Source organism: Stegostoma tigrinum, chromosome 18, assembly GCF_030684315.1.
Source record: "Stegostoma tigrinum isolate sSteTig4 chromosome 18, sSteTig4.hap1, whole genome shotgun sequence".
Taxonomy (NCBI): Eukaryota; Metazoa; Chordata; class Chondrichthyes; order Orectolobiformes; family Stegostomatidae; genus Stegostoma; species Stegostoma tigrinum.
The window spans coordinates 32,920,358-32,941,923 of record NC_081371.1 but is presented as its reverse complement, the minus strand read 5'-3'; the positions used below and the strand labels follow the sequence as shown (position 1 = coordinate 32,941,923).

At 39.7% G+C, this 21,566-nt stretch overlaps 1 protein-coding gene across 9 annotated transcripts in view; it reads right to left on the bottom strand.

Moving 5' to 3' along the window:
* foxp2 (forkhead box P2) overlaps positions 1–21,566 on the bottom strand; it is a 724,116-nt gene that overhangs the window by 30,651 nt on the left and 671,899 nt on the right. For all 9 annotated transcript variants that reach the window (XM_048548978.2, XM_048548980.2, XM_048548981.2 and 6 more), the window contains 3 exons: positions 20,458–20,545; positions 5,496–5,579; positions 1,232–1,433 (listed from right to left, as the gene is read on the bottom strand). In XM_048548978.2, coding sequence (XP_048404935.1) covers positions 1,232–1,433; positions 5,496–5,579; positions 20,458–20,545 — 374 coding nt within the window. The remainder of the gene's footprint in view (positions 1–1,231; positions 1,434–5,495; positions 5,580–20,457; positions 20,546–21,566) is intronic.

Genomic DNA, 21,566 nt, shown 5'->3' with positions numbered 1-21,566 from the left:
ATTCAACCAGATCAGATAGGGTGGCTAAAGGGCTCAGGTCATCCTGGAGGAGAAAGGGGAGATAATGTAAGTGATGACTGGCAGCAGCATGCAGATTTAAACTGAAACTGAAACTACTTCTGCTTAGGCCAGCTGCACAAGAATTTCAGATTTCAGATGGTGATCATTAAGGGCAGTTGATCTGGCTACCCCAGGTGGAAACAAAGTGACCCTAACATGTTCCACACATGGTAAGCAATAATACACTCAAACTTTGCAAAGATGACCTCCATCCAACAAATACTAGGTCCTCAATTTGCATATGCCTGCTACCGGTATGACTGCATTAGCCAATGTGGCTGATACTTCACTTCCAATGTTGATGAGAGTACATGGTGCCTGCCATATTGGGTTCATTGGCAGTTATTTTACGTCCACAAAAATAGACCCAGCAACATTTAATTTCTAAGTCAAAGCATTTTGTGCAATATGTCACTCATTGAGCCAGTTCAACTGAAACCTAACAATGCCACATGCAACAGTTAGTTGAGTTTCAAATGTTAAGCAATGCTGGGATTTGAACTCTCAACTACCTGGTTAAGAGCCAAGTGTTCAGCCACTTAAGCTACTGAACTGAAAATAATTTTCAGCCTGTGCCAGAAATATTGAAAAAAAAAACTCATTGTCTAGTCTTATACAATTATCATATTACACTTCATTATATTTTCAGAACTAAAGCCTAAGAATATCAATCTTCAAATAGTATAGGGCAGAAAAATATGATTTTAAGATTGGATTCATCTGAGATTTTGTGAAATAATACATTTCAAAAAATGCAGAATTTTGATTACATGTTATCTTATTTGGGTATATTATCTCATTGATTCTTTACTTAAAAGAACTATTTTTGGATACTATTAGCACCATATCTACTATAAAAGCATAGCTTTACTTTTTAGAAGTATTGTAACATTCATAATATTATTTCCTTCGGCCCTCTCAACCCTAGATATTAGAACCTCCTTCCCCCATTCTCCAAATAAATTGATTCTAGTTAATTTTATCTGTAGGAAATTCCTGGAACAGTAAAACATGTAAAAGTGTACTTTTTAAGTTCAATGCATTCTGGGCAACAAAGGGGTTGTTATTTCTTTCTAAAATCTCAAAACGTAGAGATGTTAAAACCAAAAGTAACTAATGTGATTTGTCAGACAAAAAGTCAGTTTACAACTAGAGCTCCTTAGAATCCTACCTGATGAAATGGGCATGTTGTACTTATCACCATGTCGTCTTCGAATTGGTCCCACATTGTGCACGTTGGCTGGAGTGATTACGGAAGGTCCTTGCGTGACAGGGGTGACTGGGGCTGTTGGTGTGGTGGGAGTCTGAGGTAAGCTCTGTGGGGAAGTCTCTGAAATGTTCTTAGACATTGTGACACTCGACACCAGATTCAGCTGAGGAGGCCCAGGAGGAGGAGCGGGAAAAGGCAGAGACAGGAGAAAGAAGGCTTTAAAAGGTTTGACAAATGAGAGTGGATTCAGTTCTACAGCTGTGTTGCCACTAATAAGCAGCAAAGGAAGCAGCCAATCTCAACTAATTACAGGATGAAATTGTATCATAAGAACTCTAATTAGAGGATGCTGTTAGAGATTATCTAATGATCTGATCCAACATTACTCAGGCCCAACTCATTTCAGTCTACCTCAACTCTCTAAGAACTGTCTCTCCCATAATAAAAGCTGCTATCAAATGTTCCATGGATGCAGCTGTCTATTTTTAAAGGTTGAAAAACAAGGCAGATTATCAAAAGGATCCAGCTACTGCAATGGGACTGGAATCTGCTGCGGTTACTCCACTGCTGCTGCAGATTTTGCACAGTTCCAAATCTCAGCTGAGAGGCTCCAGCCAGCTGGAAAATTTTACACTGACCTTTACTCTCACTGCTAATTTCGTGGAATGGTAATGACATTACTACATATTCAAACAAAATTGTCTTAATTGCAAATTAGCCAGAGGAGAGTGAAATTTTTCAAATTAAATATGATTGTAGATGGAGAGGGGAATGGAATTTCTTCACTAACAATCATTTGTGGCATGTGTTAACAAATATAATGAAATGTCAAGTTTCCCAATTCCTCTGGAAGTATCATTTTCAATTTATGATTACAGTGTCAGTTATTGCTGATGTACCCTGGAATGTGGGTGTCAGGGAAGAAAAAGGAGAAAAAGTGAAAATGAATGCAAGCGATTTAACAGTATGCCCTTCAAATATTCCTCCCAATAAAACTCTGCTACTCATTATTAAAACATTCTCACATCACCTCTTTTATATTTACCACACATCCATCGTCATAAACAGCATCTAATTAACAAAATTTACACCCATCTACTGTGAAAAGATTTCTGCCAAATTCTTAAGTGATGCTCCTAATAGCTAATTTGTAGTCATTTTCAATCTATTCCGAAGGGTAATTTCTTGATCTGGGAAAACTATAATGTTATCTTGTCGCAGCACAAAACTAGAAAATCAGGAATTGTGCAGGAAATTGCAAATGACTAAGTAATTCAGGCACATCTGTTGTTCCAAATGTTCTGTATTCATCTATTGATAAACACCTTTTTATTGGGAGAAAATTATGCATTTAACATTGATTGATCTTACTTTGTGGATTTGTTTTACATGTTTTGAGTGCAGAAAAATTTGTTAAAGAAACAAAAATTAACATATGCCAGCTAATTGTTCTGCATTCTTGGGCAGCAGCCAGGAGCAGCTCACTGGCAGTCTAATAACAACGCTTGGCACCCTGAAGGCATTCCCAAGTGCATCTGTTCCCAATAAACCACAAACTGTTTTATTCCACTGTTACTCATAGTCTGCAGATTGGTACAAGCAACGCAGTTACAATTATACTTAAATTTGGTTGCAATTCTGTTACCATAACTAACCTGATAAACAAAGGCTACTAAATATTTAAAAAAAGAAAATTACTAGCTATGTCCAAATGTTCTACAACACTTTTTAAAAAGATTCATTTCCAAAAATAATTTTTGTATTAATCCAATAATTATGATACCAAAATTGATTGTAAATGTATTTATTAATGGACTTGTTAAAAGGCATATCTTCACTATATTAAAAAAAACTAAACCGGAATTGCTCAAAGAAGAAATTATATACAATTTTACAGACTAAAAGAACACCATGATATACACCAAAACAATCTCTAATTATAAAACTTCATAACATCATATCATTAAATCTTCTGTGACTTATATACTGTATCTGATTATTATGTTTACAGGGTAATGATAATTTATTTTATCACAGAGTAATAACAAGCAGAACATGTTTGCAGGAAGGCAGTCATGTTCTGATAAAATGGAATTTATTAAAGATAAATAAGGAAAAGCATGTAAAAGCTAGGATGAGCACTTAGCTACCTCTACTCATCTGAATATATTCAAGGTTGGGTGAAACTCATTATTCAGGACTTGCAGCCTTGATAACTTTGATTTTCATCCATCCGTAGCATGGCCAAAAGGTACCATTTAATGAAGTACCATCCAGAGAGTAAATGGGGTCATATAATAGACAGTGCGGTTGCACCTTGTGTTCATGTACTGATAGCTGTTAAGGGTGCAGTGATGAACCAACAGAGCTCATTTCGCCTTGGTAATAAATTCATACTATTAATATTTATCAAATGTGTGGGCTGTCTCAACTGAGCCACTGCATATGAGGACATAAATCAAGACTATCATATCAATTATGGAGCTCTTTTTGTGCAGTATATAAATTTTAGAGATCTTTTTGTATACTGTTCTATTCTTCAACCATTTAAAGGCTAACAGTGCTATACATTCTGAAGAGCACAAGTGTCCAGTGGGAAGAGAAAACGACTGTAGTTTCAGTTCAACTTGCTCATCTAAAGATTCCCCATTAATTACCCATCATCAAATGCAATTAGTAGTTCTTTCATGTGTAGTTTATGTAATGTAATACTTCAGCTACATTATTCAAGTTCAGTTTTGGATTATAGGCTGAAGATACTTTATTAGTTTGGATGTTACCACACTGCTGGACTTTTACAAATTTACTGATTGAATAATTTATTTATAAAGAAAGTGCTGCAGATTCCTGATGGATTTACTGGATAAGTATTTTACTTTCAGCTTTTCTATCACATGGAATGCAATATGTAAGAAGAAGTGGTGAGAGTATTATTCTTATAAAATAAACAAAAGTGTTTACATGAACTTGTTCTTAGATTATTTTTAATTGAGTTGCACCAAAATTCTTATTAATAAAAGATTATAAATTGTGACAAAAAAGTATTAAAATACTCTCTGTCTCAGTAGCTCTAGTGGCTGAGTGTTCAACTCTCAACCAGAAAGTCATAACGCTGAGTCCCTGAGATATCTGTCCCTTGAACATAGCTTCCTTTCCTGAGATATTATCAGTTTTCAATTGGGCCACATGATGCAGCAACATGGTAGAAAATCAATGTGTTTTATATCAGCCACAGGAGGACTGGCACTGCCTAGTTGCCTTGTGTGAATTGCATCCCCTCTTAGTCAATTAGAAAGCATGACTGATATTTGGGAATGAAGTAGTCCAAACTTCACAGTCACTCTGTCCTCAGATGGTAAAATGTTATTGGGTAGCATTCTGCAAGGAACAAATCGGACACAATAGGAAATATATAAAAACAGGTAAGTTTGGCAGAGCTGATTCAGTTTCTGTAAAGGATCTGTGATGAAGTGACAAAGTGAGTTTTCCCTGTCACTCATTCAACACTTATTTCCAACAGATCAAAGTTGCATGTCCAGCGAGTTTTATGAGGGTCATTGGTCATCATTGTAAATAGTGGTGCATTTCAAAGTTTTAACTTAAAATCATATTGTTTAGTGAAGTATGTTTTGGTTTTATCATTTCGCAGTACTCATAGAGAAAGCATAATCATGGTATAACTTTTAGTAGATCTCTTTCTTAAATTATTTTTACATGCTAAGTTCATTTAAACTGGAATTCTATGTAAAAAGATACTTTGGTCCACCAGTTCACACCAGCTTTTTGATTAAATAAAATGTTTTGGGTACAATTTTGACAGACGGTAAAGTCCAATCCTTAACCTGAAAGTAACTCCCAGTCAATGCTTTGTCAGTAATGACATAGCTATATAGCAGTGCAATTGATGCCTAATAAAATTCTCTTGGCGGGCAAAGTGTATTTGTAAATCCATCAAAATAAAATGTTCTAACATTTCAACAGTCATTTCAAGTCAGTTATTTATCACAAGTGAAGTATATTACTTTGTCAGAGTAAAATGTAGAATGTCTATTTTAGTTCAACAAAAAGCTATCTGCGAACATTTTTCATAGCCACACATAATGCTTAGGTATTGGCATAACCATTTTATATGGAAACTGTCAAGAAAATTGTTTATTTCTATGATACATAATATTCATTATACAGGATGGTCTCTATTCAATCCATGGCTTAATATTAAACTTACAGGTTTCGGACATGGCTTAGGATCAGATGGTCTCATATGAAGGTGGGTCATCATTGCCTGAAGGCGTTCACGTTCTTTAGAAAGCTGTTATTGAACAAACAGAAGATAAATCTCTTGCAAAATACATTTAAAATGACTGTGCTAGAATAGGTTTAGTTCTCAAATTCATTGTAAGATCAACCTGTTTCTATAGACTTTACCTGAAAGAGAAATGAGCTTCTTAAGAAGTACCCATCATTTGGAAGTCTCCCTTGTGTTCAAAGGTCATGGAAAAACAAATAACACTTCATCTTTTTGTCAATAGAAGTATTTGGGTCATAGCTATTGTGACAGTAACAAGTTAGTAAGCACACAAATAAGTGGGCCCTTGGTGTCCTGTGGACTCTGTTAGGAATGGACTAGTGCCAGCAGCTGTGAAGAGGTGAAGGGTTCTCAAAGCACTGTGCCTGCCAGGGTCATCTGCCCACTTCATAACTTTCCCTCTGAGGTCTAGCTACTGCCCCCAGCAATCTGCCATCATCAATCTAATTCAGTAGAGTGACAGAGACCAGGCAATGTGAAATACTGAACACCGTCACAGAATCTAAGTCCACACTGTGCAGGGTCTCATTACAGTTGAAGAATTTTACTTCTATAGATTTTTCTATAAGTCAGCCAGCCAGGGGAAACCTATTAATTGGTCACTTTGAAAGGAAGATCATTGCGTGATAAATGTTTCCATCTTTTTGAAAATCATATGCTAGACAGCTATTTATAATTGTTCCATCTTATATCCGAAAATCCAGGTATTTCATAGATACCCCTCCTTGTGTTTATAGACTTTCTTTAATTTTTAAAAGACAGAAACCTCATTGATGTACCATTTTATTGAAAACAAAAGTTGTTGAACAATTTTCTAATGCACTATGTCAGAAAGGAGTACAGTATGATAGGTCTTTCTGACTTCAGCTTATTGTGTGCTGATGCTTCATTTTAAGCTTTTTTTTGTTAGTGGTGGTTTGCCTTTCCCTTCCAATCTTAGTGACACACTGAGGTGGTAGGTCCCACGACCAACGTAGCTGGAATGAAAATCAAAACCATACCAGTGACACTTTTCTGACCCACATCCAAGCTACCTTGCCAAATAATCTAAACAGGCCCCACGGTGTGAAATGAGAGGCAACCTTTCTCAACAGGAGGAAAGGAATAATAAAATGTAAAAGTGAGTTAATCTATGCTGCTTCCAGAAATTACCTCTTAGTTGTGAGGAGACCTGGCACAAGGTTGTTTCCCTATTTCCGTAAACACAGAATTGATCAGAAAGACTTAGAAGAGGAATCAAAGACATGTTTTAAAGATTGGCATTTACTTTCAAAGTAATCCTTTAGTAAAACATCATCCAATTTTAAAATTGATAATTAGATCACATTTGATCCCAGCAATTAATTGATACACATTTCCATGGAATACTTGTCGAAGTCTTTACTAAAGTGAACAGTTTATATGCAATGAGAGAACAAAAACCAAGAAGGTCTCTATACAAACAAATGAGGATAACGGGGCCAGAATTTCACACCTTTAGTGGCCTTTTTTTGGAATACTATGGGTGGAATTTAATGGAGCCTGCTGGAGTTGCCATGTTTGCAGGGAATCTTGAGAATAGGGCAGGAGGCCCTGTGTCTGCCTTCTTGCAGCAGTTAAAGTGACCTTCATTTAGTCAGGGTCAGGAAAAGCACATCCCAATGAACCTGCCCTCTGGCAATGGGATGGCAATTAGCCTTATTAGTGAGCCACTTGAGATCAATCCTCTAAGAGTCCATAGGATAAGTGAGAGAAGGACCACAAGACATACAGTTGCATCATCTAGAGGAGCTGATGAGAAAATGACACCAAGTCATACAGTTAGATTCAAACCTAGATTCATTCGAGCTAAATGGTGAGTGGATGTAATTTTTGCTTTATTATTTAAAGCAAATAGGATTAAAGTAGGATGAAAAAATGGTAGGACAGCTTGGCGATATAGAATGTCCATCCTGAACCATGTGGAGATTTGTGGATGTTTAACATGACCCATATGGACACATACTGAAATGTCATCAGCTGCAGAACTTGGAGCTCCAGTTCTTGGAATTCAAACTGCAGCATCATTGTAGTTCATCTTCAAAACTGACAACTATACAAATAGCACATTTAACAAAGTGGCAACAGTGCAGATTTAGACCAGACAGGCAGAGAGGGGGCAGGTGACTGCTAGATAGTCAAGGCAGACCAGGCCATGTAATGAAAGAGTTTGATGAGTCTACAGCAATCATAAACTAGCTTCCATTTTGGCTAGTGGTGGGCGTGATAGTTCACTGGACGAATTTAACAGAGCCAACATGTTTGGGGATGGGGGGAGGAGAGTAGAGAGCAAGGGAAAAAAGATTAGTGATAGACAATTTGATAGTTAGAAGACAGCCAGACCTTTCAGTGGTCACTGACGTATCACTGAATGGTATATTGCCTCTTTGTTGCCAGGGTCAAGTATGTGACTGAGTAGCTGCAGGACTTTTTTGTTGGGTGGTGGGACGTACAATTGACAGTCCATATTGCCATTGATGACTTAAGTAGAAAACGGCTTAGATTCAGAAAGGAGAATTTATGGAGCTACGCAAAGGACTGAGAATCAGGACCTCTATGGCAACAATCTCAGCATTGCTCCCAGAACAGTTGCCATTGAGAGCATAAATTGGAAGATTCAGCAAATAAATAAATAAATAAATAAATAAATAAATAAATTAATTAATTAATTTAGTGGAAAAAAGGCATAGGAGGGAGGATCTTAGGACCACATTTGAGCAGGTGGAAAATATACGAGGACAGGTTATACTTCAGCAGGCTTGGGACAACTGCATTGGGAGTTAGGGAGGATTTAACCGAACTTGTTGGGGGAATGGGAATCTAAAAGGCAATTCAGAGGGAATAAAACCAAAACTGACTATGGGAGGTACAAAAGTTCTGAATTAATACACAAAACATCAGAAAGAAATGTTAGAATCAACCAGAATCAAACTGCAGAATAGTACTACAGAGATGCAGGGGACACAATACAGATTGCTGGATCATTGGGACCATTTCTGAGGCAGAGGTGACCTGTTCAAGAGGGACAGGTTGCACCTGAACTGGAGGGGGAACCAATATCCTGACAGGCAGAATTGCTAATGCTACAAGGGAGGGTTTAAATTGGACTGGCTGGGGGCGTGGGGTTGGGATCCTCAACAGCAGGGAGTCAAGTGCTAGGCTGGAAGGAGACACAGTAATCAGAAATAGCAAGCTGAAGAGACAAATCAGGCTGGAACACGACAGGGAGAAAAGAATGCCTGTTGGATTAAATTGTATCTATTTCAATGCAAGAGGGCTCACACATAAGGCCAACAAACTCAGGGCATAGGTAGGTATGTGGGACTGGGATAGTATAGCCATGACAAAAACATGGCTAAGGGAGGGGCAGGATGGGCAGCTTAATGTGCCAGGGTACAGGTGCTTTAGTTGGAACAGTGATGGAGAAAAGAGGGGAGGGGGAGTTGCATTTTTGATTCCGGGGTGTATCACAGCAGTCAGAAATAACAGAGGGATCATCCAGTGAGGCTTTGCGGCTGGGGCTAAGAAATAAGAAGGGGTGATGATATTATTAGGGCTGTATTATAGGCCCCAAATAGTCAACAAGAATTAGAGGAACAAATATACAGGGAGATTGTGGTGGCTTGCAGGAGAAATGGGATTGTCATAGTGGGGGATTTTAATTTTCTGAACAAAGATTGGGACTGCCATAGTGTTAAGGGTTAAATGGGGTGGATGTTGTTAGATTTGTTCAGGAAAGTTTCCTTAAGCAGTATCTAGAAGGTCCTACTCAGGAAGGGGCAAAACTTGACCTACTGTTGGGAAATAGGGCAGGACTCGTGACTGAGGTGACAGTGGGGGAGCACTTTGGGACCAGTGACCATAGTTCTAAAGTAGTTTTACTTTTAAAGTAGTTACGTGGAAGGTCAAAACAGGTCCACAGGTTCAAGTTTTAAATTGAGGCAAAGCAAGTTTTGATCGATTTAGACAGGAGCTTGCAGGGGCTTGAATGGGGTGGTTTGATTGCAAGCAAAGGGATCTCTGGTAAGTGGGAGACCTTTAAAAGTGTGAGTTCAAGGTCTGTATGTTCCTGGGAGGGTGAAGGGAAAGGTTGACAGGAGTGGGAAACCCTAGATGACAAGAGATATTGAGTCTTTGACCTGAAAATCGAAGAGGCATGGCTCAGTTACAAGCAGCTGGGATCAAGGGAATCCTCGGGGGTATATAGGGGAAACAGGAGTTTATTGAAGGAGGTGTTCAGGAGGGCAAAAAGGGTGCATGGAATAGCTTTGGCTGAGAAGAATAGAGTGAATCCAAAGAGATTCTTTACATGTATTAAAGGAAAAAGAATAGTTAGAGAGAGAATAGGTCCCCTTATGGAACAAAGTAGTCATGTATGTGTAGAACCGCAGGAGATGAACAAGATCCTCAATGAATATTTATCCTCTGTGTTTTCCATGGAGAAAGACAAAGACTTGGGAACTTGGGGAAGTTAGTGGCAATATCTTGGAGACAGTCCATATTACAATAGAGGAGGTGATGGAAGTATTAAAATGTATGAGGGTGGATAAGGCTCCTGATCCTGATTAGATATATTCAAGAACCCTACAGGAGGCTAAAGAAGAAATTGTGGGGATCCTGGCTAATATATTTGCATCATCATTAGCCACGGGTGAGGTCCCGGAATCCTGGAGGGTAGTGAGTGTTGTAGCCTTATTCAAGAAGGGCTACAAAGAAAATCCTGGGAATTGTAGACCCATAAGCTTAACATCTGTGGTAGTTTAGTTACTTGAGAAGATTCTGAGGGGTAAGATATACATGCATTTCGAAAGACCGGGGTTTGATTAGGAGTAATCAGCATGGCTGATCATGCCTCACAAATCTGTCAGAGTTATTTGATGAAGTGAGCAGGAAAGTTGAGAGTAGGGCAATAAAAGTAGTCTACATGGATTACAGTAAGGACTTTAAGGTTCCACATGGTAGGCTGCTCTGGAAGGGTAGATTGCAAGGCATCCAGGGAGAGTTGGCAAATTGAATACACAATTAGCTTAAGGGTACGAAACACAGAGTGATAGTGGAAGGATGCTTGTTGGGCTGGAGGCCTGTGACAAGTGGTGTGCATCAGGGGTCAGCGCTGGGCCCACTGCTATCTACATCAATGATTTGGATGACAATGTACAAGGCATGATTAGTAAGTTAGTGAGGAATGTTATCGGAATCTTGTTTAACTGGGGAAGTGGACCAAGAAATGGCAAATGGAATTTAATATAGATAAGCATAAGGTGTTGCATCTTGGAAAGTCAAATCAAGGTAGGAGCTTCATGGTAAATGGTAGGGCCTTAAGGAGTGTCGTGGAACAGAGGGACCCTGGAGTTCAGGTGCAGGTAGAGTGAAAGTGGAGTGAGAGATAGTCAGGGCAGTGAAGAAGGCTTTTAGCATACTGGCTGTCATTAGTCAGGGCATTGAGTATAGAAGTTGGGAAGTTATGCTGCAGTTGCACAGAACATTGGTGAGGCTGCATTTGGAGTATTGTTAAGTTTTGGTCACCTTCCTATTGGAATGATGTTATTAAACTGGAAAGAGGTGTAGAAGAAATATACAAGAACAAATATGCCAGGACTCAAGGGACTGAGTTACAGGGACTGGTTGGATGACCTATGACTTTTTTCTTTACAGCATAGGAGACTGAGGGTGGATCTTTAAGAAGTGATCATGACAGGCAATGGATAGGGTGAATGTAGTCAGTCTTTTTCACAGAGTTGGGGAATCAAAGACTACAGGGCATCAGTTTAAAGTGAGAGGGGAAAGAATACATGGGAAACTGAGGGGCAACTTGTTTTTTTACACAGAGGGTGGTAGACATATGGAATGAGCTACCAGTGGAAGTGCTTAAGATGGGTACACGAACAACATTTAAAAAAGCGTTTGGACAAATACATGGATAGGAAAGGTTCAGAAGGATAAGGTTCAAGTTCAGGGGAACGAGGCTAGCATGGATGGACATTTTAGTCGGCACGGACTAATTTGGGCTGAAGAGCCTGTATCTTTGCTGTAGGACTGTAAGACTCTATGACACTGAATTCATGCAGCATTCACAGCATGTGATTTATTTGCCATTGTAGAGATATGGCTGCTGGATAATCAAGACAAGAAAATATTAAAAAATATTCAACAAATGGCCACAGGCTATTTTAGATCTAGCACTATGAAATGACAAAGAGCTAATAAATAATCTTACTGTAAAATAACCTTTCGGCAATAGTGACCACAACATGGTTGTGTTACATTTGAAAAAAATGTAAGTTAATATGAAACTAGGGCCTTATAGTAGATAGATAATGGCTGGTATTTATATAATTAATGCTCTGTTTTCAAACACAAAACTGACATTCTTTTAAGCAAAAATACTCTTTAGAACAAGCTAGAGAGCCGTGGCTAACAAGGGAAGGTAAAAGAAGCGATTTATAAAGTTTCATGGTAAAGTTGTAAACCTGAAAACTAGAAGGCCTTTAGAATTCAGCAAAGGATGTTCCATAAATTGCTAAAGAAAGGAAGATCACAGTATGGATGTAAAAAGCAAGGAACGTAAAACAGGACTGTAAAATCTTCTTTAGGTGTGTGGGCCCATTGCAAGCAGGGACATGAGAATTTATAATCGGAAATAGAGAAACAGCAAAAACAGAAATGATGTAAAGTCACCAGAATTAAAATGCTAACTCTGCTTTCTTTCTAGAGATGCTGCCAGACCTGCTGTGTTTCACTGACAATTTTTGTTTTGGTTTCAGATTTCCAGCACCCACAGTTCTTTGTTTTATTTAAGTTAAATGTGTACTTCACGTCTGTATTCATAAAGGAAAACATTCTGCAATGGAGCCTACGGACTGGAAGGCTGTAAATGTAAACCTGTTGTTCAAGAAAAAAGGGAGAAAGAAAACAGAACTAGACCTATTAGCCTGTCAGTAGTAAAGAAATTGTTAGAATCTATATGAAATGATGTGATTACTGGACACTTAGAAAATAATTATCTGGTTGAGCAGAGTTAATGTAAATTTATGTTGAGAGAATAATGTCTGACAAACCTGATGAACTTTTGAGGATGTTGCTTGCACAGTTTATAAAGCAGAACCAGCTGATTTGGTGTATTTGGATTTTCTGAAACCTTTTGATAAAGTCTCACACAGCAGATTAGAAAATAAAATGAAAGTGCGTGGAATTGGGGTGGGGGGTAATATAATCAACATGGACTGAACTTTAATTCATAAGCACAAAGCAGAGACCACTTCATTCTCAGGAGGGGCAGGCCAGTGGGGAACTTAGAATCAGAGAATCCCTACATTGCAGAGACAGGCCATTCGGTCCCTCAAATCTGCATCAACTCTCAGAACAGCATCCACCCAGAAACAACCTCCTAGCCTAACCTCTTTGTTCCACATTTACCATGTAAAATCTGTCTGGACGCTAATGACAATTTAGTTTGGCCAATCCATCAAACGTGCACATTTGTGGACTATGGGAGGAAACTGGAGCATGTGGCAGAAATCCACATAGCCATGAGGAGAACATGCAAACTTCACACAGTCAGTCACCCAAAGCTTGAACTGAACCTGGCTCCCTGGCACTGTGAGGCAACAGTGCTAGCCACTGAGCCAATGTGCTGTCCAAATTTCAAGAATCATTACTTTTCAGCTGTTCACAATGAAGTTAATGTGGGAGACAATTATATTTCCAAGTTTGTAGATGATACAAAATATGGTAGCAATGCGAGTAGCAAAGAGGATGCAAAGAGGCTTTAGACAGGCTGAGTGAGTGGGCAAGTGCATAGTAGATAGAATACAATATGGATAAGTGTAAGGTTATCTAGTTTGGTAAAAGATCAAAGTGTAATGGTGAGAAATTAGGAAGTGTTGATGCCCAAAGGAACCTGGTGTCCTTATTTATATATTACTGAAAGCTAGGATGGAGATTTGGCATGTAATTCAGAAGGCAAATTGTGTGCTAGCCTTTATTACAAGAGGATGAGAGTGCAGAAGCAAAGTCTTGCTTCATTTTGTACACAACACTGGGGTGGCCACAAATGTAATACTTTGTGCAGTTCGAGTTCCCTTGCCAAAGTGGGAGTGCAGTGAAGGTTCAGTGAAGAATGCAGTGATTACTATGATGGTGGAACAGGCCTTTGAAGTTAGATTAAGGAGACTAGGCGTGTATTGTCTGCAGTTTAGAAGATTAGGCGTGACCCCATAGAAATTTATAAAATACTTAAAAGGATGGACAGAGTGCAAACAGAAAGGACAGTTCCCTTGGCAGCGGGGTCGAGAGCTAGAAGGCAGAGTCTTATAATAAAAGGACTGAAATGGAGAGAAACGTCTTCAGTCAGAGGGTGGCGAATCTTTGAAATTCTCTACCACAGAAGGTCAGTCATTATGTCAGTGAAAAATAGAGATGGATAGATTTGCTGTTGCAAATGGCATTAAGGGATATGGGGATAGCATGGGATTAAGTGAGGTAGATGATGAATGATGCTCTAAATTGATAGAATGGCCTACTTCTATTGCCATGTTCCACATGTTTACAGAGCTGCCCTGTAAACCTAGGGTGGTCTTTCATTCACAGGCACTTGGTGCTTGATCAAGTAAACAGGAATTGGCAATGAGGAATGGGTGGGGCCAAAGAACAAAGAAAATTACAGCACGGGAACAGGCCCTTCGGCCCACCAAGTCTGCACTGATCCAGATCCTTTATCTAAACCTGTCACCTATTTTCCAAGGATTTGTATCCCTCTACTCCCTGCCCATTCAAGTATCTGTCTAGGTACATCTTAAACAATGCTATTGTGCCCACCTCTACCAGCTCCACTGGCAACATGTTCCAGGCACCCACGACACTTAGCATAAAGAACTTTCCACGTATATCTCCTGTAAACTTTTCCCCTCTTATCTTGAAATTGTGACCACTAGTAATTGAGTCGCCCCCTCTGGGGAAAAAAATATTTGCCATCCACTCTGTCTATATCTCTCATGATTTTGTAGACCTCAATCAGATCCCTCCTCAACCTCTGTCTTTCTATTGTAAATAATCCTAATCTACTCAAACCTCTCTTCATAGCTAGTGCCATCCATACCAGCCAACATCCTGGTGAACCTCCTCTGTACCGTCTCCAAAGCATCCACATCCTTTTGGTAATGTGGCAACCAGAAATATATGCAGTACACCATTGAAACCAAACTTGACACTTGCACCATGTTCAGTGTACTGACCCTGAAAAACATCCCAAACACATTCCTGAAATTCTTCCTCCACAGCATCGGTGCTGTTTAGATTTACCCAGTCTCCATACAGATTGACATAATCTGTGATTACTACATTCCCTTTGCTACAGGCACCACTAATTTCCTGATTTGATGCAGAAGGTTTGCAGTACTTGGAAAAGCAAGATTCAAGGCTTGCAGTGATCTGTTGCACATTACACAATCTTGATGTCATGATGAACTTTTTGCTCTAGCAATCTAATAAGCAACTGAGGAGCGAGATCTTAAGGAAGAGAGGAGGAACAAGTAGGAACATGAGGTGGAAAGAGAAGATAACAAGGACGAGGAGGAAGGGAAGATCAACCTAGACAGTCAATCCTAACTCATTCAAACGTTAACCTCAATACCACGTTCCTATCCACCAACAATCCCATCCACACACTTTTCCCTCTGTCACTGACTGTCAACATCCTATACTTTACCACAATTCAAAAATAATTGGAAAAAAAATATAACTACTCCAAACCAGATTTCTGAATGAAATCACACTGTACTGAACACAAAATTCAATTAATCAACTGTAGACATTCTCTTAGTTCCTCTTTTCTGTGTTTGCCCATTTGACTGCTCTATGCAGTGCTACTACAATGTGTGCAGGATGCTTGGTGGAAGTATGCTGAGTCTGAGTGGGGGGAAAGTGTACATGGCCTCAGAAGCTGATCTCAGGCAGCTAAGTCTCGAAGACCCAGCTGTGAACTGTTCCCTCTCAGAATGGGAGATAGCAGTCTGGATTGACTGGCTAACAGGTAAGAAAAGGCTCACTAATAGAGTGAGGATGAATACTAACTTCATGAGAAAAAGATAGCAGGAATGTGCCCCATTGCAACTCCCTGGGACAAGATCTCAGCAAGCCTCGCAATATGTTTGATGACAGAGGGCTGCACTGCTATAATGATCTGAAACCCCTTTACAAAATGTGATCAGCAGTCATGTTAGCAACAGCCTGAGATTGCATGACACCAATATGTACTTCCAGCAACTTTCAGATTTTCAGTGGATGATGCTTCTATCAGAGTATCAGAAGCTGCAATGTCTGTGATTAAATGTTGCACCATTGTTAGATGCATGCATATGCAAAAACAATTGGCACAACTTCAATTCTGGAAAGTATTGGCACAAGCTGTCTGGAAAAGCTTTTGCCAAGCTGGTACTTAGCTCATTCATGTTGCTTGTAATAGACCACAAGCATCTGGCAAGCTTCCCAATACATAAAGCATTTTGTTCTACATAACTACCATCATTTCTAATAGGCTCCCCGTTGCAGTGCTCATCGGCAGTTTTTGCAGCACCAGATCAATTTGGCACTTGCTCCATTCTTCGCCCCTTTCCCTGGCTGCAGCTATGGCAACTTAGGGTTGCCAACTCTTATTATATGCATTCCTGGAAATTTCATCACATGACTTTCCGCAACACTCCAACCATTAGTTGGCTAACACATCCACCCTTGTGATGCACTGCCTTTCAATGCCAATTGGAAAGCAAAAAGACTTATTACCCAATTGGTTGATGCATGACTGTCAGCCAAACGGCTTTTCTTTTTCCATCATCCAATATATTTATGACTGATAAAGAGAAAGGGTAAAACAAAATGGCAAAAGGAACCAATATCTGTTACTGTTATTGAGACATTTTTCCCAGGGTTGACACAGCAGTCTCCTGGAAATTGATTTTTAATTCAGAGAGATTCCAGGTCAATGCTGAAAGTTGGCAGCTTGACCGGTGACTCATAACATATAGATCTCGCATCTACCTACTAAACACCTCATAATATTTATATCTGAGCTAGCAGCTGCAAGTGTGAAACTAAGTAATGGTGCTGCGTTTTCACTCACTTTCTTGGTAATTCTTTACTCCCTAGCTATGTTGCATCTCTGGGGTATCTGAAAAATAAATGGCAAAAGGTTGGGTCACGGTGCTGGGACTGTGGAAAAATCAAAAAGTTATGCTTGTACTTTGTATCTGCAGTTTGTAAATCAGAAAAGATTGCAAGGTGAGAGGAAGGTGGGATGTGGGAAGAAGAATTAGATATGGGGATCCCATAACCTTCAAATCAATTCTCAGGTCATCAAGTGGCCACAACCTCAGTGATGGATATGCCAATAACTAGCCCCTCCTCTGTGGAGTTAGTGTATGCAGGGTTCATCTGTCTCGATACAGTTGGCTCCTCCTTGTGTGCCACTGTATTCAGTGAGAGAGAAGGAAAGGAGTCATGTCAGCAACTAACACACCCTGATTTGCTTATATAGTTGTCGTGGTTGAACAGCAGATTGTACAAGCGAGTTGTGATACTTGGGTGTGAATGGTGTAGAGGTCTGGTGATGTAAAGTAAACGAAGGTTTTAAACAAACACTTCACATCTGTGTTCATGGTAGAGAAAAACAATGTAGGTATAAAGCTTTGAAAAGATTTATAGCTCGGGTTGTGGATGAGGTTGCAGACTTGCTCGCCAAGCCAGTGTATTTAATTGCAGATGTTTCATCACCCTGCTACATAACATGGTCAATGCACCTCTGGTGGAGCTTTGGTGTTCTATCCAGGCTGTTATTTATATGCCTCGGTTTGCTGGGGTGCTTGGTATTAATTACGGTTTTGTTCTTCAGTGTTTGTACGTTGGGTCCAGTTTCCTGTGTTTGTCGACATAGGGAAGTAGGTCTTCCCTACTGGCTAGACCTCCAGTAATCCTGGCATGTCTCTCTTTGGCTTGAGCTATTATGGAAGTGTTGTCCCAGTCAAATTTGTGTCCTTCACTGTCTGTGTGTATCGAGAACAGTGAGAACTGATCATGTCTCTTGATGGCTAGTTGGTGTTTGTTTATCCTTATTGTCAGTTCCCTTCCAGTTTGGCCAATGTAATGTTTCTCACAGACCTTGCATGGTATTTTGTGTATTACATTAGTTTTATTGGTTGCTGGTATGGGGTCTTTTATGTTCACCAGTAGCTATCGCAGGATCGTTGTTGGTTTGTGGGCTACCCTGCTACATAGGGGGCTGAGTACAGTTGTGGTCATCTCTGATATGTCACTGATGTACCTGTTCTGGGTTGCTGCAGTGTGTTGTGGCTCATTTGAATAATATCCTTATGCAGCTCCTTTTATGGGGGTTGGGGTGGCTGTTGGTGTAATTAAGTATCTGGTATGTATGTGTTGTCTTTCTGCATATGTGACGTTAGTCTGGAGTTCCCCGTTGCTCTTGCGTTCCACCATTACGTCCAGGAAGTGTAGTCGGTTCTTGGTCTCTTCTTCTCTTGTGAACTTTATTCCAGGGAGGATGTTGTTTATGTGTTGGTGGGTTTCTTCTAGTCTTGTGCATTTGATCATCACAAAGGTGTGTTCTACATAGAAGACCCAGAGTTTAGTGGGGAGGACTGTCCATTCTAAGTCCATAGGAGTGGAGGTTGGATCCCTCTGGCTTCATTTTTTGGTAGTCTGTCTTGCTGATGACTCATGAGCTATGTAATTTCTTCAGGGTTGTTGTGATCCGGTTCCCTAACCCTATACTACAATGTAGGCATAGAAGCCAGGGAGGGGGGCTATGATATGCCTGAACAAATTAGTGTTGGGAAGTGGCAAGTTTTAAGGGTTCTCGCAGACTTGAAATTAGATAAACCCCCAGGGCCAGATGAGATGATTCCCAGACAGCTGTGGGATGTGTGACAGCAGATTGGAGAGGCTCTGACATGAATGTTCAAACCCTCTCTGGCCACAGGAAGGATGCTAATGTGGTACTATTATTCAAGAAGGATGGCAGGGATAAACTAGGAAACTACAAGCCAGCAAGTCTCTCATCAATGGTAGGGAAACTACTGGAAGAAATTTTGTGCGATAGGATTAATCTCCACTTGGAGAAGCAAGGATTAGTCAAGGTTAGTCAGCTTTGCCTTATCAGGGGAAGGTCATGTCTCACAAATCTGATTGTATGTTTTGAGGTTGTGGCTAGGTGTGCAGGCAAGGGTAGTGTGGGAGATATATTGGACTTCATTAAGGCTTTTGACAAGGTGGACTGGTTAAGAAGCCAAGATCCCAAGGGATCCAGGGAATTTAGCAAATTGGATCCAAAATTAATCAGCGTCAGGAAGTATAGGGGATTGTTAAAGAATATTTTTATGCCTCTGTCCGTTGGTATATTACAGGCTTTGATGCTGATGGGCTGAACAGTGACAAATAGAATACAATCCTGAAAAGTATAAGGTGATGAATTTTGGGGGACTAACAAGGCAAGAGAGTATGCATTGAATGGGAGGACCGGAGGAAGTATAGTGGATCAGAGGGACCTGTGTGCATGCCCACACATCCTTGAAAGCAGCAGGACAGATAAATAAGGTTAAGATGACATATGGAATACTTACCTTTATTAGTCAAAACAATGAATACAAGAGCAATGTTATTACGATGAAGCTCTATAAAGTGTTAGCTGGCTGGAGTACAATGTGCAATTCTGGTTGTCACAATTTAAGCAGGATGCAATTGCACAAGAGAGGGTGATTCACCATGATGTTGCCCAGGCTGGAAGGCTTATTTTCCTTACAGCACAGAAGGCTGAGGGAGGACTGATAGAGGTGTATAAATTTATGAGGGGCATGCAGACGGTAGATAGGGAAAACTTTTTCCCTTAGAAGGGGGGTGAATAACTGGGTGGGGGCTGGTGACAAATTTAAAGGAAGCAATAGGAAGGTTTAGGGGGATTTGAGAACAGTTTATTTTTAAACCCAGTAGATGGTGTGTTTCTGAAACTTATTGCTTAAAAGGCTTGTACAAGCAGGACTCAAGACATCTAAGAAGCATTTAAATAAGCTTCAGAAACATCACAGAATACAAAGTTCTAGGCGAAGTGCTGGAAAATGTGATTAGAATAGATGGATGCTTGTTGACCAGCATGGACATGATGGACTGAAGGGCCTCTTCCCTTGCTATAAAAACTCTACACTTAAATAAGTGAATGCTAGGTATGATTAGTAGAGATTGTTTGGAGGTGAACAATACAGGTGTAATGATTTCAGCAGTGTTTATAACCAGTGATCCAGGTGGTATATGAGGATACATTTGCTGACCTTGATTACCTGTGTGAGGTCAATGAATTTCTTTTGCCACTGCACCTAGGTCCTCAAAGTTTGACTCTAACCATTGATCTATGCTCCCACTGCCTTTTGTCCGTGTCTCTACTGGCCCCCTATGAATATAGGACATCACACCAAATTTCACTCCTCTACTATGATTTTCCAAGAAACATCCAGGAAGAGTCAGTGTTCCCCACACTGTGCTATTTTTCACCTTTTCGACTCCCAGGACTTGTTCCAACCACAATACACTTCTTCTTTACAATATGTAGTTTTAAGAAGATCAATGTAGTTTTAAGTACTTCTAGCAAGTTTTTGGACCTTGGTCACAGGTGTAGCCAGTAAGCAGCATCATTAGCAATGGCTGTCTGCAGTAGCAATTCGTCTGTACAGACGATACAAAATTGGATTGATGCTCACAGTGTAATGGGTGTGGGTTAATCGCACTTTGCGATGACTGCATCTGCTAACAAGGGGCTATCTTTTTATATATATATATTATACACAAAGTAGTAAATCCAATTTACCTGTATCTCCAACTGCTGCACAACTTGCATTTGGACCCGACACTGTGCAGTACTCCTGTCATCTAAAGCATGTTCATTATTAAGGTGCCTGTTAAGTAGTAAACATATATCAAGCATTTTAATGTAACACAGTTGCTATTTTATGAAAAAGCATCAGATATCAGAATAAGCAATGTTACAGTCATAACATGTACCATATAAGATCGATCAGTGGATCATATTCTTATTCTTTAATGTACAATTGACATTCTTGATACAATGTTTCTTTCCAGATATAGACAAGATAAGATCAGTGACAACCAGAAAAGACAGGAATAAAGTTTTCTTCATAAAACTGTAGTCTATCGACAGATTAAGATACCACTGAATCTTCAGAGTACAGGGGACATCCAATTGGTCTCACTGCTCCATTGCTTTTTCCATCATTGCATGGCGAATTTGTCAGTTTTAAGAACCTTACAAAGTTAACATTGACGGTAATTTTAGCTAAGACTGTTACACATATTGGCCATATTAAGGAGCTCAATGCAGTAGGGCTGATCTCATGTTTGCAAAAATATTCACAGAGAGTGCACGACTGGAAATCACAGCAGCAGAGTCATGACCCGCAACCCAATAATTTTAAGGTGCACATAACAGCAACCGTATACTTCTCAATTTCATATAATGTGTTCCCTATGATTGAGACAGCACCAAGTCAGACCTACTGCATCAGGAAATAAATCCTATGTAAACACTTTATGAACTGAACAGTAGACATCATGAATACTTAAATATATCCATGAATTTTATCAGCTCTTTCAGAAATGACTAAAGGAGACAAATTCTACACAACTTTGTAGATCAGACACTGAAGGATACCACATGAGCTGCCGCCTCCTTTTTACTGTTCAACAGTCATAGAACATCAAACAGTACAGCCCACCATATCTATGCCAACCATGATGCCATTCTAAACTAATCTCACCTGCCTGCACATGGCCCACATCTTTCTGTTCCCTCCCTGATAAAGTATTTGTCTAATTGTCTCTTAAATTTTACTGAAGTACCTGCTTCTACCACCTCTCCTGGCCACACATTCTAGGAACCTATCACCCTCTGCATGAAAA